Consider the following 27,139-nt stretch of genomic DNA (forward strand, 5'->3'; position numbering starts at 1 on the left):
TTGTTTTTATGTAAAGGTTACCTTATTTCTTTTAGCTTTAGAACTTTGGACCCTGTGCCTGAATTTAGGCCTTCTGAGTGTGGAGGAGCCTCAGTACCTGAGGAGCAGGTATTTCCTTTCCTGCCATTGGGCAAATACCTGGAAATGGTAGGTAGGCCTAAGTTACAATGAAGGAGGCATGCACTCTTAGAAGAGTGTCAGTCCCATGGCCATTAGTGGTATATTTATTTCTTATTCTGGGCTTCCTCTTATATTACTTAGTTAGATTTGGGGCTATTATGTAGTTTTTTATTCTTCTTCAAGTAAGCCAGAGCAATAGACACAAGCTTGAACCTTAAAGCTTTACATGGACTAGATCCACTGTTAGCTGAATGTGGAACATCTCCCTGCTCCTGGGGGTGCTTGACTCTTCCTAGGCAATTTTCTCATCATTTTGCCTTAGAACTGACTACTTTAGGGAAAATTTAGTGGTGTCATTTGCTTGCAACTCTAGGGTAAGTGTCCAGTTCTCTGCATCATAGCCCAGAATCTGATAATCTCTATTCTAAGGTTGGGTTGAGAGTTCTAAGGGAACCCACTTTGTTTTTTGGAATTTCTTGAGCAAACTCCCCAATCTGATTCAGATATGTTTCTATCAGTTCTTTGTGACAAATGACAATATGTAGAAACTTGACCTCAAGACTTACTTCAGTAATATTAGATACTTCTGATGGGTTTTCTGTAAGAGGTCTGGAGGTCAGCTTATCATTTGCTAATACATTGGGTTTCCTGCTGTTTTCAAGATTCTCAGTGGTCTACTTTGAAAAGGGTGGGTAAGGGGTGGTAGGGCCTGGACCTGGACTTCTATCTTCCTCTTCAATCCTGGCCAAACTTTCTCCTGCTTCAGCCTCCCAAGTAGCTGGGATTATAGGTGCCCACCACCACGCCCGGCTAATTTTTATATTTTTAGTAGAGATGTGGTTTCACCATGTTGGCCAGGCTGGTCTCGAACTCCTGACCTCGTGATCTGCCCGCCTTGGCCTCTCAAAGTGCTAGGATTACAGGCGTGAGCCACCACATCTGGTCTTCTGTGTTTTATAGATCATTCTTGTTTATAAGATTTCCCCTGGAAAAAACGATCCTGCAGTGAGTTTTAAAACTGTTGTTTCTGGGTATCCTGGGAACCTTGGAGTTTCCATCTTTGTCTAAGTGTCTTTTTCTAAAATTAGAGCAGCAGTAGCAGGTATTTATTTCTGAAGCAAAGCCTACATACCTCATCAATTTTGGGGATCTATTAGGCTATTCTGTCCATCCCATAGGCCCTTCTCTAGCAGACCTTAGCTTCAGAGGGACTGTGAAGACTATAAAATCTCATGCAGAATTCTTACAAATATGTATTTTAAAAATTTTAAAAGAATACAAAGACTGTTCTGCTTCAGTGTGAGCAGCAAGGATGGCTGTGGATGTTTACTCTTTCATTCAACAAAAACCTATTGAGTACCTGCTAATCCGCGTTAGGCACATGCTAGACATAGAAAATCCAGAAGTGAAGGTTATGTTTGAATTCCTGCTGTCCTCCCAGAAGCTTTCCAAGTTCTCATAGGAGTGGTAGGTTTAGATCCTGGAGTGCTGAACTGTACAACGAGTAAGTAGTAGCTTTAAACTGCAGATAGTATGCCTAGCTCTCTCTGCTGATACTATTAGGGAGCTTCATTGGACCACTGCTTGCCACGTCCATGAGTCACCTGTCCTAAAGCTGTTGCTGTCTCTCCTCCAGGCTTGTCAGTGATATCTGTCTGTCTTCTTCAGACAGGAACAGGGTTCCAGTCAGATTCGACTATGCTTACAGGTCCTGAGAGCCATTCAGAAACTGGCTCGTGAGTCATCTCTCATGGCCCGAGAAACCTGGGAAGTATTACTGTTGTTTCTTCTGCAGATTAATGACATACTTCTGGCCCCACCAACTGTTCAAGGTTTGTTTATTTTATTTCCGATTTATTTCTGAGCTCCAAATACAGTTCATCTTTAAACTTAGTGAGTGGTAGACTCATTGGGGATTTAGATTTTGGCATGACAGTTTACAAACGAAGGTTAACAATTCTTAGAATGGAAACCCTCAGGCACAATATAACTTTAGCACTAATTAAATTATTTTACCTTTAGTAATGATTTTGCTAATGTAGGAAAGAACTTAGTGAATTTTGCATGTTTAATAATAATGGGAACAGTAGCTTATTTAATATGTTAGGATAGGCTGGGCATGGTGGCTCAGGCCTGTAATCCCAGCACTTTGGGAGGCCAAGGCAGGTGAATTACCTAAGGTCAGGAGTTCGAGACCAGCCTAGCCAACATGGTGAAACCTTGTCTCTACTAAAAATACAAAAATTAGCCAGGTGTTGTGGTGTGTGCCTGTAATCCCAGCTACTCAGGAGGCTGAGACAGGAGAATGGCTTGAACCTGGGAGGTGGAGGTTGCAGCGTGCCGAGATTATGCCATTACAGTCCAGCCTGGGCAACAAGAGTGAAACTCTGTCTCTCAAAACAAAACAAAACAAAATATTAGGATAAAGCAGGCGTCCCCAAACTTTTTACACAGGGGGCCAGTTCACTGTCCCTCAGACCGTTGGAGGGCCGCCACATACTGTGCTCCTCTCACTGACCACCAATGAAAGAGGTGCCCTTTCCTAAAGTGCGGTGGGGGGCCGGATAAATGGCCTCTGGGGGCCGCATGCAGCCCACGTGCCGTAGTTTGGGGACGCCTGGGATAGAGCCTATATAAGAAACAACTGGCCAGACATGGTGGCTCACACCTGTAATCCCAGCAGTTTGGGAGACCGAGGCAGGTGGATCACCTGAGGTCAGGAGTTCGAGACCAGCCTGGCCAACATGGTGAAATCTAGTCTCTACTAAAAGAACAAAAATTAACTGAGCATGGTGGTAGGCACCTGTAATCCCAGCTACTCAGGAGGCTGAGGCAGGAGAATCGCTTGAACCTGGGAGGCGGAGGTTGCAGGGAGCCGAGATCGCGTCACTGCACTCTAGCCTGGGTAACAAGAGCAAGACTCCGTCTCAAAAAAAAAAAAAAACCAATTAAATTAGAACCTATAGATCATGTATTACAAAGTAGTTATCAAAGTAGAGTCTGAAAACTTGATAGTGACAGAAGATATTTTACTCAGTAAATGAAACCTCCAAAGTCTTTTTTCTATTTGGAAGTGTGCCAGTTTGCTAGCCCTTACAATGCCTCCAATTTTATAAGACTTTACAGTGTATTTCAGAAACCCTGCTTTGTATGTCATAGCACAATATATGTAAACTATAAGTTGATCATCTAGTTCCAAGTTCTCTTGCTTATTTATCGGTGTACTCTCTTTTCTAACACATATGAGTGTGCTTGTGCTCTCACACAGATGCAGTGTTCAGGGAAATATTTAAAAGGAAGCATAGAATTTCAGTGTGGGAGGGGACACCATGATAGGAATACTCTGTCTGGTATTGACAGTAGCTGGCCAGTCATTGATTCATCACCTCTCTGCTACTTATTCCCCATGCCAGGGATCTCAACAGCATGAGGCAGACAATTCATCCCCTTCTTGGGCTCTTTGTTGTTGAAACTTTGGTTTTGCTCATTTGAAACACACATTCTTAGAACTTTTCCTGTGAGTCCCAACTTTACCTTCTGGAGCTAGGCAGTATAAAGACCACTGCTGTTTTTCCTCCTGGTTCCAGGGCTTAGAACAGGGGAACAGCCACATTTTCATGGTTAAGGCTCTGTCCTTCCCAGCACCAGTCCTTTTGCTCCATTATTTCTCTCGGTCTCTCTCTCCCTTGAAGGGTGGCTTTCAGATACTTGGAGCATTGTATGGCAAAGTTTGGAGGTAAAAAGACATGGGTGTTTGTTCTGATTCCTTCACTTACTGGCTGCATGAAGTTACTTAAACTTTCTGAATCTAAGTTTTCTCATCTTCAAAATGGGTATAATTGGCAGTTAATATTAGGTATTACAGATACCTATCCTACAGAATTAATGTGAGGATTTTATGAGGTCACTTGTATGAACTATTTGGTGTAGAAACTGACTCTCTGTGGTCAGTTATCATAGACAGTCATCCTTTTCCTTCTTCCCTGTGTCCCTCTGTCCCCTTGCTGGAGGATTAAGGCCTTCAATAAGAATTAAACAGGGCAACTTGAAATCTTTCAAAGTAAAAGTTTTTTGATGTATCTATGATTTTGGGCACAGGAACTCCTAAGAATTGCTTCTCATTTTTACTATTAAATGATTATTTGGAAGTCAAAACTTAACATTGCATTTATTTTATTTTTTTGACCAGTTCTCCCCAATCAGTGACTAAAAGATTCTGCTTTAAAACCAAGTTTGCCAAAGATGTGTTTTCTTTTCGTTGGTAAGGTGGCATTGCTGAGAATCTAGCAGAGAAGTTGATCGGTGTTCTCTTTGAGGTGTGGTTACTAGCTTGTACTCGGTGCTTCCCAACACCTCCTTATTGGAAAACAGCCAAGGAGATGGTGGCTAACTGGAGGCATCACCCAGCAGTGGTGGAGCAGTGGAGCAAGGTCATTTGTGCGCTCACTTCCAGGTAGGTTATTGTCATCGCTCTGCCCTCCTTCACCTGTCTGACCTTAGGCAGCTTTCTGGCATTCATGGAGTACATTATTAAAAAGGCTGGGTCTGTTATTACTGTACTTTAGATACAGACCCAGCCTTTTTAATAATGTATTCCATGAATGAGCCACTTTTTAAACATAGATATAACAGTTTGGATAATGCCTGTTAAAAAACCTTTCAGAATAATCAAGTATTTTTGAGAAACATAAATTTTATAGCCCACTTCCCCGACAAAAAAATTCCATTCTAATTTTGATTATTAAAACATGCATAATCATTATTTTAAAGAAACAAACCATAGAAAGGTATAGTAGAAAAGTTAAGTTCTCCTGAAATCCTACCATGTATATTTAGATATAATTTTACAGAAATGGGAACCTACTATACATGCTACTTTATAACCAAAGTAGGTAGTTTTTTTTATAATAATAATTTTACCCTTTTACCATTTACATATAATACCATCACTATTCTATAAGTATACTCTTAGGTTCATTTTTTTTTCAGACTTATTTTTTCATTTCCATCCTGATGTTAATATGTAGCCATATCTTTTTTTTTTTTTTTTTTTGAGACGGAGTTTCGCTCTTGTTACCCAGGCTGGAGTGCAATGGCGCGATCTCGGCTCACCGCAAACTCTGCCTCCTGGGTTCAGGCAATTCTTCTGTCTCAGCCTCCCGAGTAGCTGGGATTACAGGCATGCACCACCATGCCCAGCTAATGTTTTGTATTTTTAGTAGAGATGGGGTTTCACCATGTTGACCAGGATGGTCTCGATCTCTTGACCTGGTCATCCACCCACTTCGGCCTCCCAAAGTGCTGGGATTACAGGGGTGAGCCACCGCACCTGGCCCGCCATATCTTGTTTTATTGCACTTTACTATGTCGAGCTTCACAGATAGCATATTTTTCTGTTGTTTTTTTAAACAAATTGAAGGGTTGTAGTGACTCTGTACCAAGCAAGTCTGTCAGTGCCATTTTTCTAACAGCATGTGCTCACTTTGTGCCTGTCACATGTTGGTAATTCTTGAATATTTCAGACTTTTTTATTACGATTCTGTCTGTTATGGTGACCTGGGATCAGTGATCTTTGATGTTACCATTGTAATTGTTTTGGAGTGCCATGTACTACAGCTATATAAGATGGTGAACTTAATCGATCAGTGTTGTTTGTGTTTTGACAGCTCCACTGACCAGCTGTTCCCATCTCTTTCCCCTGCTTGAGGCACAATGATGCTGAAATTAGGCCAATTAGTAACTCTACAGTGGCCTCAAAAAAGTGTTCGAGTGAAAGGCACAAACTGAGCACATGCTGTTGGAAAAATGGCACTGACAGTATTGCATGTCTCTCACTTTAAATCAAAAGCTATAAATGATTAAGTTTATTTAGGAAGGTGTGTTGAAAGCTGAAATAGGCTGAAAGCTAGGCCTCTTACACCAATTGGTTAGCCAAGTTGTGAATGCAAAGGAAAAGTTCTTGAAGAAAATTAAAAGTGCTACACCACTGAACACAGGAATGATAAGAAAGCAAAACAGGCTGATTTATGATATGGAGAAAGTTTGAGTGGTCTAGATAGGAAATCAAAGCAGTCACAACATTTTCTTAAGCCAAAGCCTAGTCCAGATCAAGCCCTAACTGTCTTAGTTCTATGAAGGCTTCGAGAGGTGAGGAAGCTGTAGAAGAAAGGTTAGGAACAGGCCGAGGTTGGTTCATGAGATTTAAGGAAAGAAGTGTGTCTATAATATGAAAGTGCAAGCTGAAGCAGCAAGTGTGATGGAGAAGCTGCAGCAAGTGATCCAGATGATCTAGCTAAGATCGTTGATGAAGGTGGCTTCACTAAACAACAGATCTTCACTGTGCATTAAACAGTCTTGTATTGGGAGAAGACATAATCTAGGACTTCTATAGCTAAAGAGTAGAAGTCAATGCCTGGCAAGCCAAAACCAGTGTTGATTTACCATTTGGAAAATCCTAGAGTGCTTAAGAATGTTGTTAAAATTGTGCTCTCCTCGGCAGCATATATACTAAGAATGATATTAAATTTATTCTGGCTGGGTGCAGTCGCTCACGCCTGTAATCTCAGCACTTTTGGGAGGTCGGGGTGGGCAGATCACTTGTCCACCCTGGACAACTTGGCAAAACCCTGTTTACAAAAAGTACAAAAATTAGCCAGGTGTGGTGGCTTGTGGCTGTAGAACTCACTTCCCAGGTTCAAGAGATTCTTGTGCCTCAGTCTCCTGAGTAGCTGGGATTACAGAGATGCGCCACCACACCCTGTGAATTTTTGTATTTTTAGTTGAGACAGAATTTCACCGTGTTGGCCAGGCTGGTCTCAAACTCCTGGCCTCAAATACTCCACCCACCTCAGCCTCCCAAAGTGCTTAGATTATAGGCATGAGCCACTGCACCTGGCCTGACTTTCAAATTTTATTTATGAATACAGTTGACCCTTAAATAACATGTATTTAAACTGTGTGAGTCCACTTACATGTAGATTTTTCTTAATTAAAAATAGAATTTTTTTTTTTTGAGATTTGAGACAATTTGAAAAAAAATGTGCAGATGAGTCGTGTAGCCTAGAAATATTGAAAAAAAATAAAGTTAGGTATGTCATATAAAATATATGTAGATGCTAGTTTTGTATCATTTACTACCATAAAATATACACAAGTGTGTTATGCTAAATTAAAATTTATTGAAACTTATAGATACAAATGCTTATAGACTATATACATGGTTCCATTTGCAGTAAACAATAAAGAAATATAAACAAACATAAAAGCTGCAGTATTAAATCATAATTGCATAAAATTAACTGAGAGACATACTATACTACTGTAATAATTTTATAGCCACTTCTTGGTGCTATTGCAATGAGCTCAAGTGTTGTGAATATTCACTTAAAACTCCATATGACACTAATGATCTCTGCTAGAGCAGTTAATCTCTCCAGTAAATCGTGTGTCTCAATAAAAAGTGATCTCACAGTTTTCATTTATTTTTCATCATGTTTAATACAATACTGTAAACCTGGAATACATAATACCATGGGATGCACAGGCGGAGGATTGCTTTAAAAAATTATGGATCTGTTTTAAAATAAAACATTTATCTTGATTATGAAAATAGTACATGCTTATAATAGAAAATTTGGAAAATGTAGGGACAAATACTTAACCATTTAGAGCCAACCCATGTTAACATTTTAATGTATTTTTTCATTTAGTTCCCTTTTTAAAAGTACCAGTTTAACATTATCGATATAATATTGTTATCTGCTGCTTTCATTTGATGCCTGATTCTTGTCACTTCAGTTATACATACTTTTTCTCATTCTTAAATAGCTGTTGAGATCATATTTTTAATGATTTTGTAGTTTTCCATTATATAATTGAATTATTCATTTAATAATTTACTTGTTGTTATTTTTGTTTTTTTAAGGCAGTGTCTTGCTCGTCTTGATCTGTTACCCAGGCTGCAGTGCAGTGATATGATCAGGGCTCACAGCAGCCCCAACTTCCAGGCTCAAACAATCCACTCACCTCAGCCTCCCAAGCAACTGGGAGCTATAGGTGCATGCCACCATGCCCGGCTAATTTTTGTATATTTTATAAAGACGAGGTTTTCCCATATTGCTCAGGAAGACCTCAAACTCCTGGACTCAAGTGATCCACTGGACTTGGTTTCCCAGAGTGCTGAGGTTATAGGCGTGAACCACTGTTCCAGCATTTTTTTGAGATATGTTGTCCAGCATGGAATACAGTGGTGCAGTCATGGCTCATTGCAGACTTAAACTCCTGACTTCAAGCAGTCCTTCCATCTTCCCTTGCTGCTGTTTTGACATTTATGTTGTTCCCGTTGTTTTATTTAAAAAATATTGGTGATATGAATGATTTTTATTTTTTTTTCCAGAGACAGGGTTTTACCATGTTGGCCGGGCTGGTCTCGAACTCCTGATCTCAGGTGATCCGCCTGCCTCAGCCTCCCAAAGTGCTGGGATTATAGGCGTGAGCCACCGCATCCGGCCAATATGAATGATTTATACACAGTTTTTTTTTTTTTTTTTTTTTTTTTTTTTTTGAGATGGAGTCTCCCTCTGTCACCCAGGCTGGAGTGCAATGGCACGATCTCAGCTCACTGCAGCCTCTGCCTCCCAGGTGCAAGCAGTTCTCCTGCCTCAACCTCCCAAGTAGCTGGGATTACAGGCACCCACCACTACCCTGGCTAATTTTTGTATTTTTGGTAGAGACAGGATTTCACCATATTGGCCAGGCTGGTGTCGAACGCCTGACCTTCTGGTCCACCCTCCTCAGCCTCCCAAAGTGCTGGGATTTCAGGCATGAGCCACCTCGCCCAGGCTATACACAGTCTTTATATATATTCTGATTCTATTATCTCTAGATAGAGAATAATTGAGTCAAACGACTTTGAATACTAATACATTTAGAAAATTACTATTAAGTAATTGAGTTGTTGAATTTAGTTATTTTTATGGTATGTCATAAATTCTAAACTTCATGTAATTCTTATAACTTATATTGCAGAAATTTGCAGTAAGATGAATCTTTAAAAATTTAAATATTGTATGATTATATAATTACATAAAGAGTATAATTTTTTATAAGTAATATGTAATATATATGTGATTTCTAATATGTAATTATTTAAATACAATTTTAAATTATGTGTCTTAAATAATTTAAAACATTCTTTTTTTGTGTATTTGTTTATTTTATCCAAAAACTCATGTGTGATGCTGATAACACATGTGTATAACATAGAAAATATATATACCAGAACATACTCTCCACTTCCCAGCTTCTTTTTATTAGAAATCATTTTGAAAGTCTCCAATTTGTTTTCAATGTAAAACTTTTTTTTTAATGGACACATAATAGTTGGACATATTTGTGGGGTACATAGTGATATGTTTTGATATATATAAAATGTATGGTGATTGGATCAGAGTAATTAGCATATCTATCATCCCAAACATAAAAAACTAGAAATCCTCTTTCCATTTGTCTGTTTTATAAATGAGAGTTTCCATATATCTTATTCACTTATGTGAGGCACACATGTTTAATGTATTTTCTCTTTCATGTTTCTATGCTTGAGTGTATTTTTCAATCTGTTAAGAAATGGACTTGGTGTGCATTTATTTTCTAGATTGCTACGCTTTACGTATGGTCCTTCATTTCCTCCATTTAAAGTTGCCGATGAAGATGCTAGTCTGATCCCTCCAGAAATGGATAATGAGTGTGTTGCACAGACATGGTTTCGCTTTTTACATATGTTAAGGTATTACTATTTTTTAATTATTTCATGTGCTATTTACCCAGTAAGTGTCTCAGGGCAGGAACCATACTCTAAGTCTCTTGTTTGAATTCAGAATGTGTATGCTAAGCACCATTCATCAAATCGAACCCAGTTGGACAAGCACATTTCTGTCCTGTGCCTTCTGCTTGCCCCATCCCAGCAAGGTTAGGCTGTCCTCAGCTGCCCTTGGTTTACACTCTCTAGGAATGTTTTCCCTGTGGTAAATGCTGCACTTTTCTCTTGCCTGTTGCTGCAGTCTGGCTGATGATCTCTGTCTCGGGATTTTTGTCACGTTCTATGGGGACTGGAGATTGCCTTGCTCCTCTGTCCAGCACTGACTGGTCAGTCGGCCTCTCAGAGCCCTCCTCCAGTACCCTGTTTAAAGTTTCAGGCTGGGCATGGTGGCTCACACCTATAATCCCAGCACTTCGGGAGGCTGAGACAGGCGGATCACCTGAGGTCGGGAGTTCGAGGCCAGCCTGACCAATATGGAGAAACCCTCCTCTACTGAAAATACAAAATTAACCCAGTGTGGCAGCATATGCCTGTAATCCCAGCTACACAGGAGGCTGATGCAGGAGAATCACTTGAACCTGGGAAGCAGAGGTTGCAGTGAGCCAAGATTTCGCCATTGCACTCCAGTCTGGGCAACAAGAGTGAAACTCTATCTCAAAAAAAAAAAGTGTCAGTGAGAGATACACCCTAAAATATCATAGAGGAGTATACTACTACTTCCTGCTGTCCCTGTCTTTATAGTAATTCTCTTCAGTTCAGCTTCATCACTTTTTTCTTATCCCTCTTCTAACCCCATCCATGTGCTCTGTGGGACATTTATTCTGTTGTAAATGATCTGATTCTTAAAGTTCTTTCTTGCATATCTTCTCTTTCTGGCCTAATTTTTCTATTTGTGTATCATTTATTCTGAATTACTCTTTATGACCTTTTTATAAGTTAGGCATGTTCATCATTTTTTATTATTTCTTCCTATTTTGTAGTTATAGTGCTCTTTGATCAGATAGGTAGTCACCTATGATTTCTTCTAATTTTATTTCCTTTGTAATAGTAAGTTCTTTTATATACCTCAGGATCTGTCTTTATACACACACACACACACACACACACACACGTACACGTACTCACACATATATACACATTTACAAATATACACACATATATGCGCGCGCGCGCGCACACACACACACACACACACACACACACACACACACACACACATAATTTGTAGAGATGGGGTCCTCCTATGTTGCCCAGGCTGGTCTCAAACTCCTAAACTTAAGCAGTCCACCTGCTTCAGCCTCCCAAAGAGCTAGGATTACAGGCATTGAGCCACTATGCCCAGCCTGGGATTTGTCTTTAGTAACTTTATTAATTTCTTCATTTACTTTTATATCAGAGTCACACTTCTACTTATTTTAACTTTATAATCTTTACTAATATTTAGTAGGCCTAATGTTTTTCTCTTTCTTCTTCTCTTGGAATATTTATCTCTTCTTGCCTGTTTAACATTTCCAATCAATTTTAGAACTAATTTTTCAAGTTACAAAACATAAGCAAACAGAAAGAAAAACCTCAACACAACCTTCTGGGGTTTGGATTGTATATTAATTAGGGTAAAGAATACATTCTGCTTTAGCAAATGAACCTGAAAATCTTTTATAAAGTCTGGAGCAGGACTGGCTCTGCTTACATAGTCTTAAGAGACCCTGCTGGCAGAGGCTTTTTCATCTTCAACAGATGACTCCATTAGGGCCTCAGTGTTATAAGCAGGAGTCTTGTATCTGGCTAGCAGATGGGGAACAGAGAGCAAGGAAAATTTTATAGGAGGGTTTTATGTGTCAGGCTTTGAAGTAATATAAATCACTGCTACTCATATTCCATTGGCCAGAAGTCAAGACACACACCACACTTAATTGTAAGAGAACAGAGAAGAAAAGAGAAAGTGGTGAACAGTTAGCCAGACTCTACCAAAGATGAGAATTGTATTAAGCCTGTATTTATATTCAGGGAAAGCTTATATCTAATATTGAGTCTGCCTTTCTAAGAGTATATCTTTTTCTTTTTTTTTTTAGAATTTTGTATATCTTATTGAAATGTTTTACAGTTTTCTTCACAAAGATTTTAATATTTTCTTTACCATTATTTCTAGGTATTGCTGATGTTGTGAAAAGCTAACTCTTTTCTGCTGTTCTGTCTTCTAGATGGCTATTACTGCTGTAAAGAACATTTTTTACTTTATGTTATTTTGTATACTATATATGGCATTTAAAAGAGCTCTGAGTATTTCACTGATTCTTCTGAGATATGGACACATATCTGCAAATAAGTGTCTCTTTTCTAATAATTCATACCTGTTTTGGTGACTAATTAAAAGTACTTTGGATGTAGTAAGGCTTGGACTTGAGTTCTGCTAGTTTTTTCTTTGTGAACTTGAACAAACAATTTATTCTCTCTGTGCCTCAGTTTCTTTAATCTACATAATGGGAATAATGATAGTACCATCTCGTTATAAGAACTGAAGAAGAAAAAGCATGTAAAATGATATGATGCCTAGTGCATGGTAGGTGCTTGAAAAGTTGCTGCTATTATTACAACTAAGTCTGTATATTATTTTACTGCATCCATCGGAATTTCTAGAATGCTGTTGAATTAAAATGATACTGTTTTGGCACCTTTTTTGGTTCTGATTTTCATTGGAATGCCTCTAATATATGGAATTTTGAGTAGGATGTTGGTTGTTGACTAGACGTTCTTTTTTATGCTCCTGGTTTCCTAAGCAATTAAAAAATTTTAAAAATATAGTCTGGGCATGGTGGCTCACACCTGTAATCATAGCACTTTGAGAGGCCAAGACGGGCACATCACACAAGCTTAGGAGTTTGAGACCAGTCTGGGAAACATGGTGAAACCTCATCTCTACTAAAAATACAAAAAACTGGGCAAACTGGGCTAGGCATGGTGGCTCACCCCTGTAATCCCAGTACTTTGGGAGGCTGAGATGGGCAGATACCTTGTGGTCAGGAATTTGAGACCAGCCTGGCTAATATGATGAAACCCCATCTCTACTAAAGATACAAAAATTAGCCAGGCGTGGTGGCACATGCCTGTAGTCCCAGCTACTTGGGACACTGAGGTAGGAGAATCTCTTGAACCTGGGAGGGAGAGATTGCAATGAGCCAAGATTGTGCCATTGTACTCCAGCCTGGGCCACAGAGTGAGACTTCATCTCAAAAAAAACAACAACAACAACAACAAAAGAAAACCCACAAATTAACCGAGCATAGTGATGCACCTGTAATCCCAGCTACCCAGGAGGCTGAGGCACAAGAATTGTTTGAGCCCAGGAGGTGGAGTTACAGTGAGCCAAGATAACACCACTACACTCTAGCCTGGGCAATAGAGCAAGAGTGTATCCAAAAAAAAAAAAAAAAATTAAAATATAAATAAAATCAGAAGTAGTACTGAATTGTTTCATGTAATATTTTTGGATCCATTTAAGCAATTAAGTGGTTTTTCTTCTTTCATCTGTTGATGTGAAATATTCATTAATTTCCCAATGTTGAACCATCTATCATTCCTGAAAGAAAAATTTTGCTTGGTTTTAGAGTGCTTTTCTTTTCATGTTTTTCTGAATTGTCTATAGTTCTATTTTTTGACGAATAGGAAAACTTTGTTTTTTTAATGCTCTGTTGTGTCAAAGTTTTATATTCTCAAGAATTTGAAATAACAGAAAACTGTAGTCCTAGAGTCTTTTTTAGAGGTAGTTCTTAGATAATCTTTCTTGTTGAGCCGACTGTGGTACTTTACTCAGGATCATTTTGGATGTTAAAATAGGAGACTACTTAAGCAAATGCAGGTGCGAAAAAGATTATGTGACGTTAAGAGCGTTCTTACAGGCTCCATGAAGCAGTGAACAACCTTTTCTCATGTTGGGGAGGGATCCAGGCAGCCTTAGGATAAGCCACTCTGTCATTTGTCTTTCTTTGCTTTTTTGATTCTCTTGTGCATACACAGCAACTATTCTGTTTTTCCAGCAGGCTTCCTCCTGAGTCCCTGTTTGAGAGGGGGACATGCAGTCTCTTGGTAACTGCCCAGTGGTGTCAATAGCTGTGATACTGTTTGAATTTAGTGCTTTCAGTTCATGGGGGCTTTCCCTTTGCTTAGTTTCTCAAGAGGGAAAATTGGGTCAAGTTATCTTTGTTTGTTTGTTTTTTTTTAAGTTATCTTTGTTAACTATGTCTCTGGAAGACATCTGGATAACTCCTTTAGGACAATTTTACCTCCTTTCTTAAATGAGCTGCGAGTGGGTAGAAGGCAGGTCATGAGGATTATTTATGATTATGATTATTTGTGATTTTTGGTAGATTTCCTAGGATGAAGGTGGAATATGATGGGGAGATAGGCATCAACATTTTGTCTTGTATGTTAGTGCTTTATCTTTTTCCAGGAAAACCAAAAAATGTTTCTCATTTGTTTCCCATACTGTTCTCAAATCCTTGTATTTGGACTTGTGTATGACCGACCACCTGCCCTTTAGGCCCTACCTGGAGATTGTTTCAGTAAATTTAAGTGGAATCTGGATTTTCAACAAGTTCCCCACATGTGTCAGGTACACAGGGCATTGGGAACTGCAGGGATGCAGTTTCTTTTAGTTTCTTGTAGCCTTTGTTACCCATTCTCATTTCAAGTTTTATTTATGTTCTTGAATCTGTTCTCTGAATATTTGGGTGCCAATAAAATCATTCCTGGTTGACCTCTGGAGAAGCTGATATGAACCTTTCTCTCTCTAGTTTTTGATGTATAATAGACATGAATTTAGCTGAGTTCTGCTGGACTTAGGTGTAGTCCATTTCAACTTACTCCTTGGTCTTCTAATTTTTGAATAGTTGAACTACAGCTCCCAGCAGGCACTGTTGCTAGAGACGAATCTTCCCTCCTCTACCTCACGTGATGGATTACAGTTCTATGAAAACAGTGCGCTACCACTGGAACCCCATTTTTCATACATGCGCACACATTCCCCTTTCCCCAATTATAGTTACTTGAAACTAAGTCTTTTGGTGGGTGGAAAAAAAGGGTTTCGAAAGGCAGAGCATGCATAGATCACTGATTTCTATTTCTCAGCCTAGTTCTTTTGCCTTGTAGTTAGTGAAAATTCTGTTTACTGGCTTTAGATTATCAATATTACTTTGAATTGGAGAGGCATTTTAATGGAATGCTAAGCAGACCATTTGAGTGAAAAATCATAATCTGTTTTTAAATGGAAATATTTAAACCTATTTGTACATAAAATGTAATTCAGACACATACATTGTTTTGAAATGTATGGCTTTAGTACATACACATGAATATGACATAAAACTATAAAACACCAATCCTGATTTTCAAATTAGTTTTTTTTTTTTAAAGAAAATTGGAAATGTTAATATTAAAGTAAGATTTTCTCCTTGGATTTCTTATTGACATATTTATAGCTTTACCATACCATTGCTTAAATTTTTTTTTTATCCTGAGATGGCCTGTTGCTCTGTCACTCCAGCTGGAGTGCATTGGCATAATCATAGCTCACTGCCACCTTGGCCTTGAACTCCTGGGCTCAAGTAATCTGTCTCAGCCTTCCAAGTAGCTGGAACTATAGACACGTGCCACCGTGTCCATCTTCTATTGTTTAATTCTGAACATATTAGAAAAAATATCTATATATACTCTTAAAAATTAAAACTTTTTCTAATCTTACTTTGATTCTCATGCTCTGAATAGGCAATGTTCATGTAATCGCACGGCAGATCTTCTGTAAAGAAGTGTTGATATTTGAATTATTAGCCCATTAAATACAAATCAGTCTCTTCTCTGAATCAAATAAATAGATATGAACAGTCCTGTTCTTAAATTAGATTACATGTATTTTTTTGCTATAGAAATTTCTAAATTTGTGATTAATTCTTCTCTCTCTTTTGATAGTAATCCTGTGGATTTGAGTAACCCAGCTATTATAAGCTCTACTCCCAAATTTCAGGAACAGTTCTTGACCGTGAGCGGAATGCCGCAAGAATTGAATCAGTATCCCTGCCTTAAACATCTGCCTCAAATATTTTTTCGTGCCATGCGTGGAATCAGCTGTCTGGTGGATGCATTCTTAGGTGAATTTTGTGTATGTTGTTACATGTATGAAGAGCTTCATTTAGATAACTCTAGAGGCTAACCCTAGGAGTTATTAGAAAACACCCAGAGGAAAAGATGAACAGATTTGATGACAAATAACAAGCAAGGGAAAATTATTTACAACAAATAAAATAGCCAGAGGGTTATTGTTGTTTTTATGTAAATATTTAGTTGGTGCAAAAGTTACTGCATTTTTTGCCATTTAAAAGTAATGTGGCAAAAACTGCAATTACTTTTGCACCTACCTAATATATCAAACAAAGTACTAAGAACAAGAATTAGGCCTAGTAGATAAATGGACAAAGGATAAGAGTAAATGATTGCAAAGAAAAGAGTGTTCATGTACACTAGCTATCCAAGAAAATACAGATAAAAATGCATTTGGAGGCCGGGCGTGGTGGCTCATGCCTGTAATCCCAGCACTTTGGGAGGCTAAGGTGGGCAGATCACCTGAGGTCAGGAGTTCAAGATCAGCCTGACCAACATGGAGAAACTCTGTCTCTACTAAAAATACAAAAATTAGTCAGGCGTGGTGGCACATGCCTGTAATCCCAGCTACTTGGGAGGTTGAGGCAGGAGAATCACTTGAACCAGGGAGGCAGAGGTTGTGGTGAGCCGAGATACGTCATTGTACTCTAGCCTGGGCAACAAGAGCAAAACTCCATCTTAAAAAAAAAAAAAAGAAAAAGCAGTGCATTTCATTTGGGACCATTCTCATGTATATAATTTAAAAAGCAAATTATATCTTTTGTGAACCATTCTTTTAAGCTGCTTTTCACATTTTAGATATATGAAAAGTCAATTTTTTAACCTGTTGAAAGGCAGTGACATAGTATCTGTCATTTTCTAAAATATTTATGTGTACTTATTAACATATTACACAGTTAATATATTAGCTGATTATGTTTCGCTGCCACCTAACAACCAAAAATCCTAATATAAACAAGATAGTTTATTTTCACATATGCTAAATCCAGCGCAAGGCAGTCCAGGGCTGGTATAATGGTTCCATCACCAGCAGGGATCAGAGGCCCTTTCATCTGGTGGCTCTCCATTCTTTGCACAATGCCTCATGGGCCATGATGGTTGAATGAGTTCCAAACATCCTGTCCAGGAATTAGTAAGGAGAGTCTGCATATGATTGGTCCTTTAAGAAGGTTTCTTAGAAGACCAACTCAACTTTCTTATGTTTAAAATGTGACCTCTTATAGCTGTAAAGGAAGCTTGAAAATTGAGTCATTATTTTCTTGGTAGCCATGTCCAGCTAAAGTTTGTGTTCTGTTACTTAGGAAGAAACAGTGAATGGATATTGAGAGGGAACTAGCACTCTGCTATTGTCTGTGTGTCCCAAGCCTGCACTAGGTTGCTGGGAAAAATTTTCTGATGATATATTTTGATTTATGAAGAATAACTTCGTTTGTCTTTTTTTTTTTTTTAAGGCATTTCTAGACCCCGATCAGACAGTGCTCCCCCAACACCTGTGAATAGATTAAGTATGCCTCAAAGTGCTGCTGTCAATACCACCCCACCACATAACCGGAGGCACCGGGCTGTTACTGTGAATAAGGCCACCATGAAGACAAGCACAGTAAGAGTTTACGTCACCATTGTTATGCTATATATGGTTGGCTTTTTAATCTGCCGTTTTTTAAAGTCTTGCTGTTTTCTCAAACTTTTCATGGATATGGGTATATTCTTGTGTTCTTCTAATAGGTTAGTACTGCTCATGCCTCAAAAGTTCAGCACCAGGCATCCTCCACCTCTCCTCTGTCAAGTCCAAATCAGACTAGTTCAGAACCCCGGCCATTGCCTGCCCCTCGGAGACCAAAGGTTAACAGCATCTTGAATCTCTTTGGATCATGGTTATTTGATGCAGCATTTGTTCACTGTAAACTTCATAATGGGATAAACAGAGACAGCAGCATGACTGGTAAATATTACTCATTTTATGTTACCATTTTATTCCTTTTCCTTTTTCTTTTTCTTTTTAGACTTTCCTACCTGCAAGATTAATATGTATCTTAAAAAGCTCTCTGTTTCTGACCAGGCAGTGTCTTGTGCTTAACCCCTTCCAGCTGAAGTAACAGAACTTTGCAAGTTTTCCTACCTGTTCTTTTTATGTATGTTCTATGAGGTTTGGCCTTTTGTCTGGTTTTATTAGACATACTTAAGGTTAGCCACATTTTGTTGAATCATATTTCTTTTGGTAGGTGACCTGGAAGTTCCCTTCATGTCAGCCAGGATAATAACATTTATATAAAGAATTAAAAATTTGAACTGGAAATTTAGTTTACAAGAAGTGGTTTCTTAGATTTTGACAGCCATTCACTCATTAGTACATGTAAACAATCAGAAAAGTTTTGCTTTACACTATAACCTCTCAGATTTTAGTCTGGAGAACTTTATTTCAGGGGCACACTTTCAAAAATAGTATTTGCTCTTTAACTTAATAAGCGTGATTGGTGGAGAAATAATAACTCAACCCTGATACCTTCATTTAGATTTTATTATAAAAAGGAAACTGTCTAAATAAGAGCTGGTGTGTTTTTTTTGGTCATCTCAACCATTATATTTGAAAGTAGTGGCATGGGGGCATGATGGATGGATGGGGTAGTGCACAGTGTTTTGAATATTTATAATGTGTGTTAGCTGAAAAATGACAGTGGCTGGCATTTATTGAGCTGCTATTACTGTGGGCCAGGTACTGGGATATATCCATTAATGAGTGTATTGGTTGTTTAGTAAGAAAGCACTTTTCTACTAGGATTGGAAATAGATCATAACAAAAAGATGTCTAATTATATTAGTTTATGTGTCTCTAGGGAGACTGTTAATTCCAAGGATAAAGCTAATACAATGGCCAGAAGGGTCTCTGCTTTCTCTCAGAAATGAATTTTTAGCTATTATCATTTTTAACTATTATTATTATTATTATCTCAGAACTAGGGTCTATATGAACATTATACACATGTAATTATTTTGAATGTTCTTACAAATCTTTAAAAGAATTTAGAGAAGTTGTGAATATAAACACTTTTAGGAATATAATTTGAGAATGCCATGGTTGAGTTTAGGGATACCTTTGCTTACTTTATTTTGTTCAAATTCAGACACTTTTTATTCTGTCATTTTCATATTATAATTTTATTCATAATTTGAAAGTACTGTTTGCGTCTGGTATAGGTAAATGTGCTTACTTAAAACAAGTGAAAACTTTTAAAAAATCACTTTTGGGTTATGCTTGTCTTTATGTTCATGTACCTTGTATTTTGAGTTTTCTGTACCATGTTTATATTTATTAATTTGTATTTTCTAGAATGAATCAGTCCTATTTTTCTTTTTTATTTTTATTAAGATGTAATTCTTAACAATGTAACTTTTGGGTATAGAGCTATTGACACTGAAATCTATGAATCTAGAATGGCTCAACCTGCTGCTTGGTTGGTGGACTTGCTTAAAGGGAACTTAAAGATCTTTTTGCTCTCCAGGAAGTTTGTAACAGCTTTGCTCACCCTCTTGTACGAGAAGGTAAAAACCAGACTTCAAATCATATGTCAAAAACGTCTTTAAAATTTTTCCTTGCTGAGGAGAGGATAGAAGTTCCTTTTCTCCTCATTGTCTTCAGAGATGATAAAGGCTGTTACATTACCCAGGAGATACCCAAATAGTTAAAGGGGTTAGAATGCTAGGTGCCAATCTTGAGGTCTCAGGTCTGGTGGGAGGCTTGGGTATACTAACTGTTTTTTAAGTACTGGCTGCCATCAAGGAATTCTGCCATGCAGTTCACCTCTAACTTAAAATGTTTGCTTCTTTGAACTGGTTAGCTTTAGATTTACATGACAGTACACTGCGCTTTGTAAAAGTAACATTGAGCTGGGAAGGGTTAATGAACTAAAATTTTAATGCACGTTATGGGCAGTTCAAAACCTCAATTCTTTGTAGTTGTGTAATTTTCTTCGTTCATTGTTTTGCATGATACAAAACTCATAATTTTGGACCTGAATGCACAATTTCCTATGTTTTTGAACTAGCTTGTGGTATTGTAAAGCTTTTAATTTAACTTTTAAAAAGCTAAAAAGCTTCTTAATTTATTGTAAAATTTCACCATCTTTAAAGTATTTTATAATTACTACTGTCCTTTGATTTGTTTCCATTTATTTCTATTATCTTGCAGCATCTTTTATCCAAATTCTTCTTTCTTATAAATCTTGTAAGTAGGAACCAGAAGCTTCTCCTTAATTGCAGTCATGTTTTTATTTTTTTCATAATTCCATTAAAAAATTTGATTGTCATTGTCTCTTGTAGTTTTTGCACTTGGGAAGAAAAATACTTTTCTGTGTTTTGAATGGGGAAGATTGTTGGCAAAAGCAAATTAATCTGCCTGAATCAGTCCCATTATTTCTGTATACTAGTCTGGTCATGTCATGAATTCAAGGACTTTGCACTAACTGTGTTTTGGCTTTTTTTTTTTTTTTTTTTTTTTTTAAAGCTTTAAGCTTATTTTTATACAGATTTAGTGTTTGATTTGTATGCATTTTGCATGTAGTGTTTTTCAAATGTATTATTGCTGGATAGCTTATTCAGGATTAAAAATGGCTCATGGGAAGTTGCATAAAGATTTACTCTTGACTCTGCATTCTATTAAATCTATTATAAAATAAGCATTTCATGTAGAGTAATGAAAGATTTCAGAGTGATTTTCAATACACTGTGAAATCTTTTGTTAAAAATAAAAGCAACTTTCGAAGGGCTTCTGTTTCAGTGATAACGAATGACCATGGAATCTTTCTTATCAATCCAATTTTCTGATTTATCAACCTCAAGTTAGCTGCTGTCTGTGGTTGTTAAAATTCATTCTCATTTTGCTTGGTTGGGCAATTCTTTGGTGTGTGTTTTGGAGTTGGGTGGATGGTGGGAATGCTCTCTTTTTCTCCCTGCCCACTTCTCATCCTTAGTTTGGCCTCTCCCTCAAGTATACAGATTGGCATGGGGTTGCCCATTTAATTATGGTGTCATCCGGGGTAATGTGTAAATTGCAGTAGCTATTTTTCTTAACGTTTAAGCATTATTCTGTAGGGGGAAGAAAAAACAGGAAAGAAATAATAGAAAAGCCAAATTTTGTATTATATATCTGTATGTGGATACAGATATATACAGATGTACTCTGCTGATCAAAAATTCAGTTGAAAAAATGCTTCTTGTACAAACTGTTAAACTGACAATGCCACTGTAAATTAATTGTAACTTATTTTCAAAGAAGATTTCAGAGAGCCCTTTTTAAAAACATTAAGACATAGTTGCTAAACAAAAGCACTTATTTGGATTCAAGTAGCTATTTAATGACACCAACATTTGATCTTTGTGTCCAGGGTCCCATGAGCCTACTTGGCATATTGCAAATATAATAAAACCCTCCTTTTCTCTCCCCAGCCATTACAACACAAGCTAGCATGGAGTTTCGACGGAAAGGGTCACAAATGTCCACAGACACCATGGTTTCCAATCCTATGTTTGATGCAAGTGAATTTCCTGATAACTATGAAGCAGGAAGAGCTGAGGCTTGTGGGACACTGTGTAGGATTTTTTGTAGCAAGAAGACTGGAGAAGAGATTCTGCCAGCTTATTTATCCAGGTCTTGGAATTTTTGTTTGTTTTTTCATTTATATAGTTTTGATAGTGAAGCCATTGTAGCACGGCTTGGCAGACTGAACCGATGAGTGAATGTTGGTCTGAAATACCTACAGATGTCTGTAAGTGATCGGCATTTGTCTGAAATCTTTCATTTTACCTGCCTCATCAGATTTGGTAAAGACCCCTTAAGACCCTTTTTGTTTTAGAAGTGCTATTTATGTCATCTTATTTGAACCTTTTTAATATGGAGAGATTTCAAAGGACCACAATAATTTGTTAACAAATTTTTGGCACAGTATTCACATGCAGGCAGTCCAGAAATAAGTCAGCTGTAAATCCTGCCTCCAAGGAGCTTATTTTCTGGGCAAAGCCATGAACAAAGCCATGTACACACATGACAATGATCCAACAGGAATAGGATGTTGATGGGAGAGGCACAGATAATGTGCTGTTGGCATTCAGGGGAAGAAGCAGCACACATTTATTTACTCCAGGGCTACGAGTTATGGAGGATTGAATGATTATGCTGAACTTAGGGTAGTATTTAGACTCTGTTAGGAAGGTGGTTAGGGTCATCTTCTCCAAATCTCTGGCTTCAACCATCTTTATGAATGCCTCTGCCATCCATTCAGTTGCTCAGTCCAGAAACTAGGTCATTTTAGAATCCTTCTCTTCTGTATCTTTAGTTGATCAACCAACTCCTGCCTTTCTGCTCCTTAACCCTCTTTTTGATCTCTCTTTTTACTCTGTCCCCACCATTACGCTTTAGACTTTGTCACTTTTTTCCTACATCAACTCATAGTGGCCTCCTGTTTATCTTGACACTGTTTTGCCTTCCTTAACTGACCATTCACACAGGTGCAGAAGTGAAGTTAGTATCAACAGTGTTTAGATATCTGCATACTTGCTAGGTTCTCAGGAGATAGAATTAAAGTGACTCTATCAGAGGGAATCAAGTACAGAAGTTAATAGATGAGAAAGAATGGTATATACAGGCAACTAGGCAGGGTTATCTTTTTTTTTTTTTTAATTGAAACAGAGTCTTCTTCTGTTGCCCAGGCTGGAATGCAGTGGCTTGATCTCTGCTCACTGCAGTCTCCACCTCCTGGGCTCAAGCGATTCTCCTGCCTCAGTCTCCTACCCAAGTAGCTGGGACTTCAGGCACCCACCACCATGCCTGGCTGATTTTTGTATTTTTAGAGATGGGGTTTCACCATGTTGGCCATGGCTGGTCTTGAACTCCTGACTCACGTGATCTGCCCACCTCAGCCTCCCAAAGTGCTGGGATTACAGGCTTGAGCCACTGTGCCCAGCCTGGGTTATCTTAACTATAGGCGCTTGGCTTTAAGCAACTTCTGTTGCTTTCAACCTGACTTAAGCAAAAGTAGAGTAAGTTGTGAGAGCTAGAATTTATTAAATTCTGATATCAGGAAGTACAGCATGGCCTCATGAAGAGCAAGTACTCAAGGACCAGAACAGTTTTATTCCTCTCTCTTTCTGTCTTCCTGGTCTCCCAGAACTGCTTCATTCTATTCTCTGCAGATCATTTTCTTATATTGTAGTTTGCTTCTAAGTTCTCAGTTTTCATGGCCTTGGTCTAGGTGACCATCAGAGCCAATTAGTATCTCTGAATTTTAATTATAGATTCCTGGGAAGGAAGATCTAATTAATCTGCCTGTCTCTGGTCTAGTCAGCTACAGTTGTGAAGGTGGTTCACATAAGGGTGCTGGAGCTCACCCCTTGTTGTGGGGGCACATTTCTCAGGAACTGTGGGCTGGGGAGATACCCTAAATGGTACTGTAGTAGTAGCAGGGAAGACTATGATCATGAGCTTTCTGACTGAGCCATAAGACTGAATGGGTGGTAGTAGGACAGACTGAAACAACAGATTTGTAAGAGGGCAAGTGATCAGTTTAGTTTTGAATTGAATTTCTTTTATTATTTATTTATTTATTTTTTTTAAAGACAGAGTTTTACCATGTTGGTCAGACTGATCTAGAACTCCTGGCCTCAGGTGATCCACCCGCCTCGGCCTCCCAAAGTGCTGGGATTACAGGCGTGAGCCACTGTGCCTGGCGAATCAATTGAATTTAAAGTGCCTGTGGGATATTTATTAATAAATATGTATTAAGTCCTACTTTGTGCCAGATGTTGTGCACAGAAGTACCATAGTAATCAGTAGGCATCCAGATATCCAGTAAGCTTTTGGCTAATAGATACGGAGCTCAGTTGAGAGATAATGTGTTAAAATGATTTGATTGTATTCAGTGACGTTAGAAGTGTTTAAAATCAGGCTAGTAAAAGAGAGAGTGTTGAGAACTGAGGTTGTCAGCCTGAGGAACACCACTGTTTGGGGCAGATAGAGTAAAAGGACCTGTTAAAGGAAGTGGTCATAGAAATCAGGGAAGAACAAGGGAGAGAAGGGAGTCATCAAAGGGTTGAATGCTTTCAAAAGGCACACTGAGTTAAGACTTAGTCATGTCTTCTAGATTTGGCAATCAAGAGACCGTTAGTTACTTGCTAGTATGGTTTTAGTTGAGTTCTAGGGAGAGAAGATAGATTAAAATGGGTTGAGCAGTAACCAGTAGGTGAGCAAGTTGTTTCTGAAGAGTTTTGCAGAGAAGAGAAAAGTACTTCACAGTAGAGGAGTGTAACAGTATAGTTGCTCTTGAATAACAGGAGATTGAATGTTTAGTTAATTAGAGGTTGGGAGTGGAGTTAAAACTAAGGTCTATTTAGGTATATTCCTAAAAGGAATCTCATTCAGGTGACCTTCATGATGAATACAGAGGATCAAATACAGATTGCTTTCTTTCATTGTACCCCCAGAAATAATAGGGAAGGGACAAAAATGTAAACATACTTTTTTCTATAGGAATTGCTACATTTTGCAACATTTTTCTGTTGTGGGATTTAATTCAGCAATTCCTTCAGTTTATTGAAAAGTACTGCAGCCTACTGTTTTGTTTTGTTCTGTTGCCTTATTTGCAGCCCCCTGTGACTTTGAGTTGCAAGGCTTAAGCTTTAAGAAGGTGTAATAAACATGAATTTTTTTTTTCTTCATTAAGAAGGATGATTTGGGTCTTAGTGTATATGAATCAGAATTGTTTTAATTCCTGTAATAATTTTTAAAGGGTAAAATTCAGGTAATTCCAGTAAATTCCGGTAATTCCAATAATAATACCCTTTAAAGGGTAAAAATAGTGAAGGGTAGAAATAGACTTTCAGATAACTATGTAGCAAATAATAATTATGAAAACTTTTGATCAGCAGTTTGTTTAAAATTTTTTTCTTGCTTTCCTAGATTTTACATGCTTTTAATTCAAGGTTTGCAGATAAATGATTATGTGTGCCATCCTGTCTTGGCCAGCGTTATTCTAAACTCTCCTCCTTTGTTCTGCTGTGACTTGAAAGGGATTGATGTTGTGGTTCCTTACTTTATTTCAGCTCTTGAAACCATTTTGCCTGACAGGTAAGCTATCATTCTCTGCTTTTAAATCAACTGTCTGATTTGGTCTGGTCTGTTGGTGCTTCCTCCCCAGTTTCCCAATGTGTTCTGTCCAGTTGTCTTCATAGTCCAAGGGGACTCAGGTCACATTAAGTGAATGTAGTGTGTCCAGACCCACCTCATCCCTGAACTCCTTCAGTTCTGATTTGTCTGTGGGGTTGTTGAATCCTTTCTGGCCTGGTCTAGAAGGATAAGGGCAAATCCAGCACAGAGGTCTTACCTTTGTAGAGTAGGCCTTACATTTTAGATGAAGAAATCAATCAATCAATCAGTAAGTGTCTAGTTTAGTTCGGTAACAGTTTAACTTAGAAATACACAATACACATATACACAATGCTTGGATTTGGAAAAATTGGCATTATATATATTTTGCAGTAGCTAAAAATGTACTTTAGTTAAAAATACTAATAGCTTTTTATTTTTTTGGCAGAGAACTCTCAAAATTCAAAAGCTATGTAAATCCAACAGAATTGAGAAGATCCTCTATTAATATCCTGCTTTCTTTGTTGCCCCTCCCTCATCATTTTGGCACAGTCAAATCTGAGGTATTGTTTTGTTAAAGTTTTTTATATTGTATATTATTCTGTTTTGTGTACTAATTTAAGTCAAATCGTATGTTAAAAATGGAACAGGAGCTTTTTTATTTTTAAACTCAAGTTATTTCACTCAAGTTATTTCAAGTGAATTAACAAAATTGATTTGTGATTTTTTTTTTTCCTGTCAGTTTTTCTACCAGTTTTCAAGCAGTTAGAGGCTAAGGACATTTATTAACATAGTGTTAGTGACAGAATTAGCACAGCGGCTAATACTAGACTGAAAGCTTTGCTCATTAGACTGATCTCTTCCTCTACTCTAGCTGTTCCCACGTGGGCATCATGAGCTGCAACAGCTGATGTTAAATATTATTTGTTTTTTCCATAGGTGGTCCTGGAAGGAAAATTTAGTAATGATGAAAGCTCTTCTTATGATAAACCAATAACTTTTCTGTCCCTGAAGTTGAGACTTGTGAATATATTAATAGGTGCCTTGCAAACAGAAACGGACCCCAACAACACCCAAATGATATTAGGTTTGTATTCACACATTATTTTGCAAGTGAAAACCCAAGTACTGTTGACTGCAGGCCTGCTGAGGAGGCAGCAGTCGGTGACGGGAGCCTAAACCTAGTGTAGCTCTACTTTTCTGAGTCAGAGGCACAGTTAGTTTTTTAATGTAAAAAAATTTAAAGGGGTGAGATCAGGGAGGTAAAATGTTACAGTTTGTCTTGGTTGGTCATTTTATTTGTGCTTTTGCTTCTTCCTCCCTTGCTCTTTCTCTTCCTCCCTTCTCTCCTTTCTCTACTCTGCCTGTCCTTCCCATCTCTTTCTTCTTTTCTCCTTTCTTTCTACCCTCCTGCCTCGTACCTCTTTCTTATCCTCCTGCCTATTATTTACAGGTCTCATTGGTCTGGATTTTCCTTATAGTCCTCTGTGCCTCCTTCACACTGGCCTTTTTTTTCTCATTCACTGCACACATCCAGCTCATGATTTCTTCAGAGCATTACTTGTATTCCTCCTGCTAGGATGTTCTTTCCCTAGATTTTTGTTTGGCTTTTCTTCATCATCTTCTTAGAGAGAGCTTTCCTAACAGAACTTGCTAAAAATTATCTTATTTCATCTTTTTTTTTCATAGCACGGAACCTGAAATTGTCTTATTTAAATGTTTGAACTCCCCCTTTTTGACATGTTTTTCAAAATATAAAGTATTTGTTGATTGACAAATCTAGTGTTAGCACTAATGGACAGTCTTATCTCCCTGAAAATCTTCAGAGAGACCCTGATGAACAAAGAAGCTCTTCTTTTCTTCCTCTGATCTGATGTTCAAATTGGGTAAATGGTAATATTTATATTTGAAACAGCAAA

The 27,139-nt window shown here is 38.0% G+C and overlaps 1 protein-coding gene across 13 annotated transcripts in view; it reads left to right on the forward strand.

Annotated features, from left to right (window-relative positions):
• The window catches only part of RALGAPB (Ral GTPase activating protein non-catalytic subunit beta), a 97,978-nt gene that overhangs the window by 18,835 nt on the left and 52,004 nt on the right, over window positions 1-27,139 (forward strand). For 6 of the 13 annotated variants that reach the window (XR_012519353.1, XM_074406521.1, XM_074406517.1 and 3 more), the window contains 11 exons: window positions 1,789-1,952; window positions 4,387-4,573; window positions 9,773-9,904; window positions 15,899-16,077; window positions 17,539-17,687; window positions 17,813-18,029; window positions 20,274-20,309; window positions 21,530-21,731; window positions 25,035-25,202; window positions 25,669-25,783; window positions 26,160-26,307. Coding sequence is in view for 12 of the 13 variants with exons in the window: in XM_074406521.1 (XP_074262622.1) it covers window positions 1,789-1,952; window positions 4,387-4,573; window positions 9,773-9,904; window positions 15,899-16,077; window positions 17,539-17,687; window positions 17,813-18,029; window positions 20,274-20,309; window positions 21,530-21,731; window positions 25,035-25,202; window positions 25,669-25,783; window positions 26,160-26,307 (1,697 nt within the window). In the remaining variant the exon portion in view is untranslated. Of the gene's footprint in view, window positions 1-1,788; window positions 1,953-4,386; window positions 4,574-9,772; window positions 9,905-15,898; window positions 16,078-17,538; window positions 17,688-17,812; window positions 18,030-20,273; window positions 20,310-21,529; window positions 21,732-25,034; window positions 25,203-25,668; window positions 25,784-26,159; window positions 26,308-27,139 lie in introns of those variants that run through there. The other 7 variants (XM_039479485.2, XM_039479486.2, XM_074406525.1 and 4 more) reach the window with 3 other exon arrangements.

Source organism: Saimiri boliviensis, chromosome 9, assembly GCF_048565385.1.
Source record: "Saimiri boliviensis isolate mSaiBol1 chromosome 9, mSaiBol1.pri, whole genome shotgun sequence".
NCBI classification, from domain to species: domain Eukaryota; kingdom Metazoa; phylum Chordata; class Mammalia; order Primates; family Cebidae; genus Saimiri; species Saimiri boliviensis.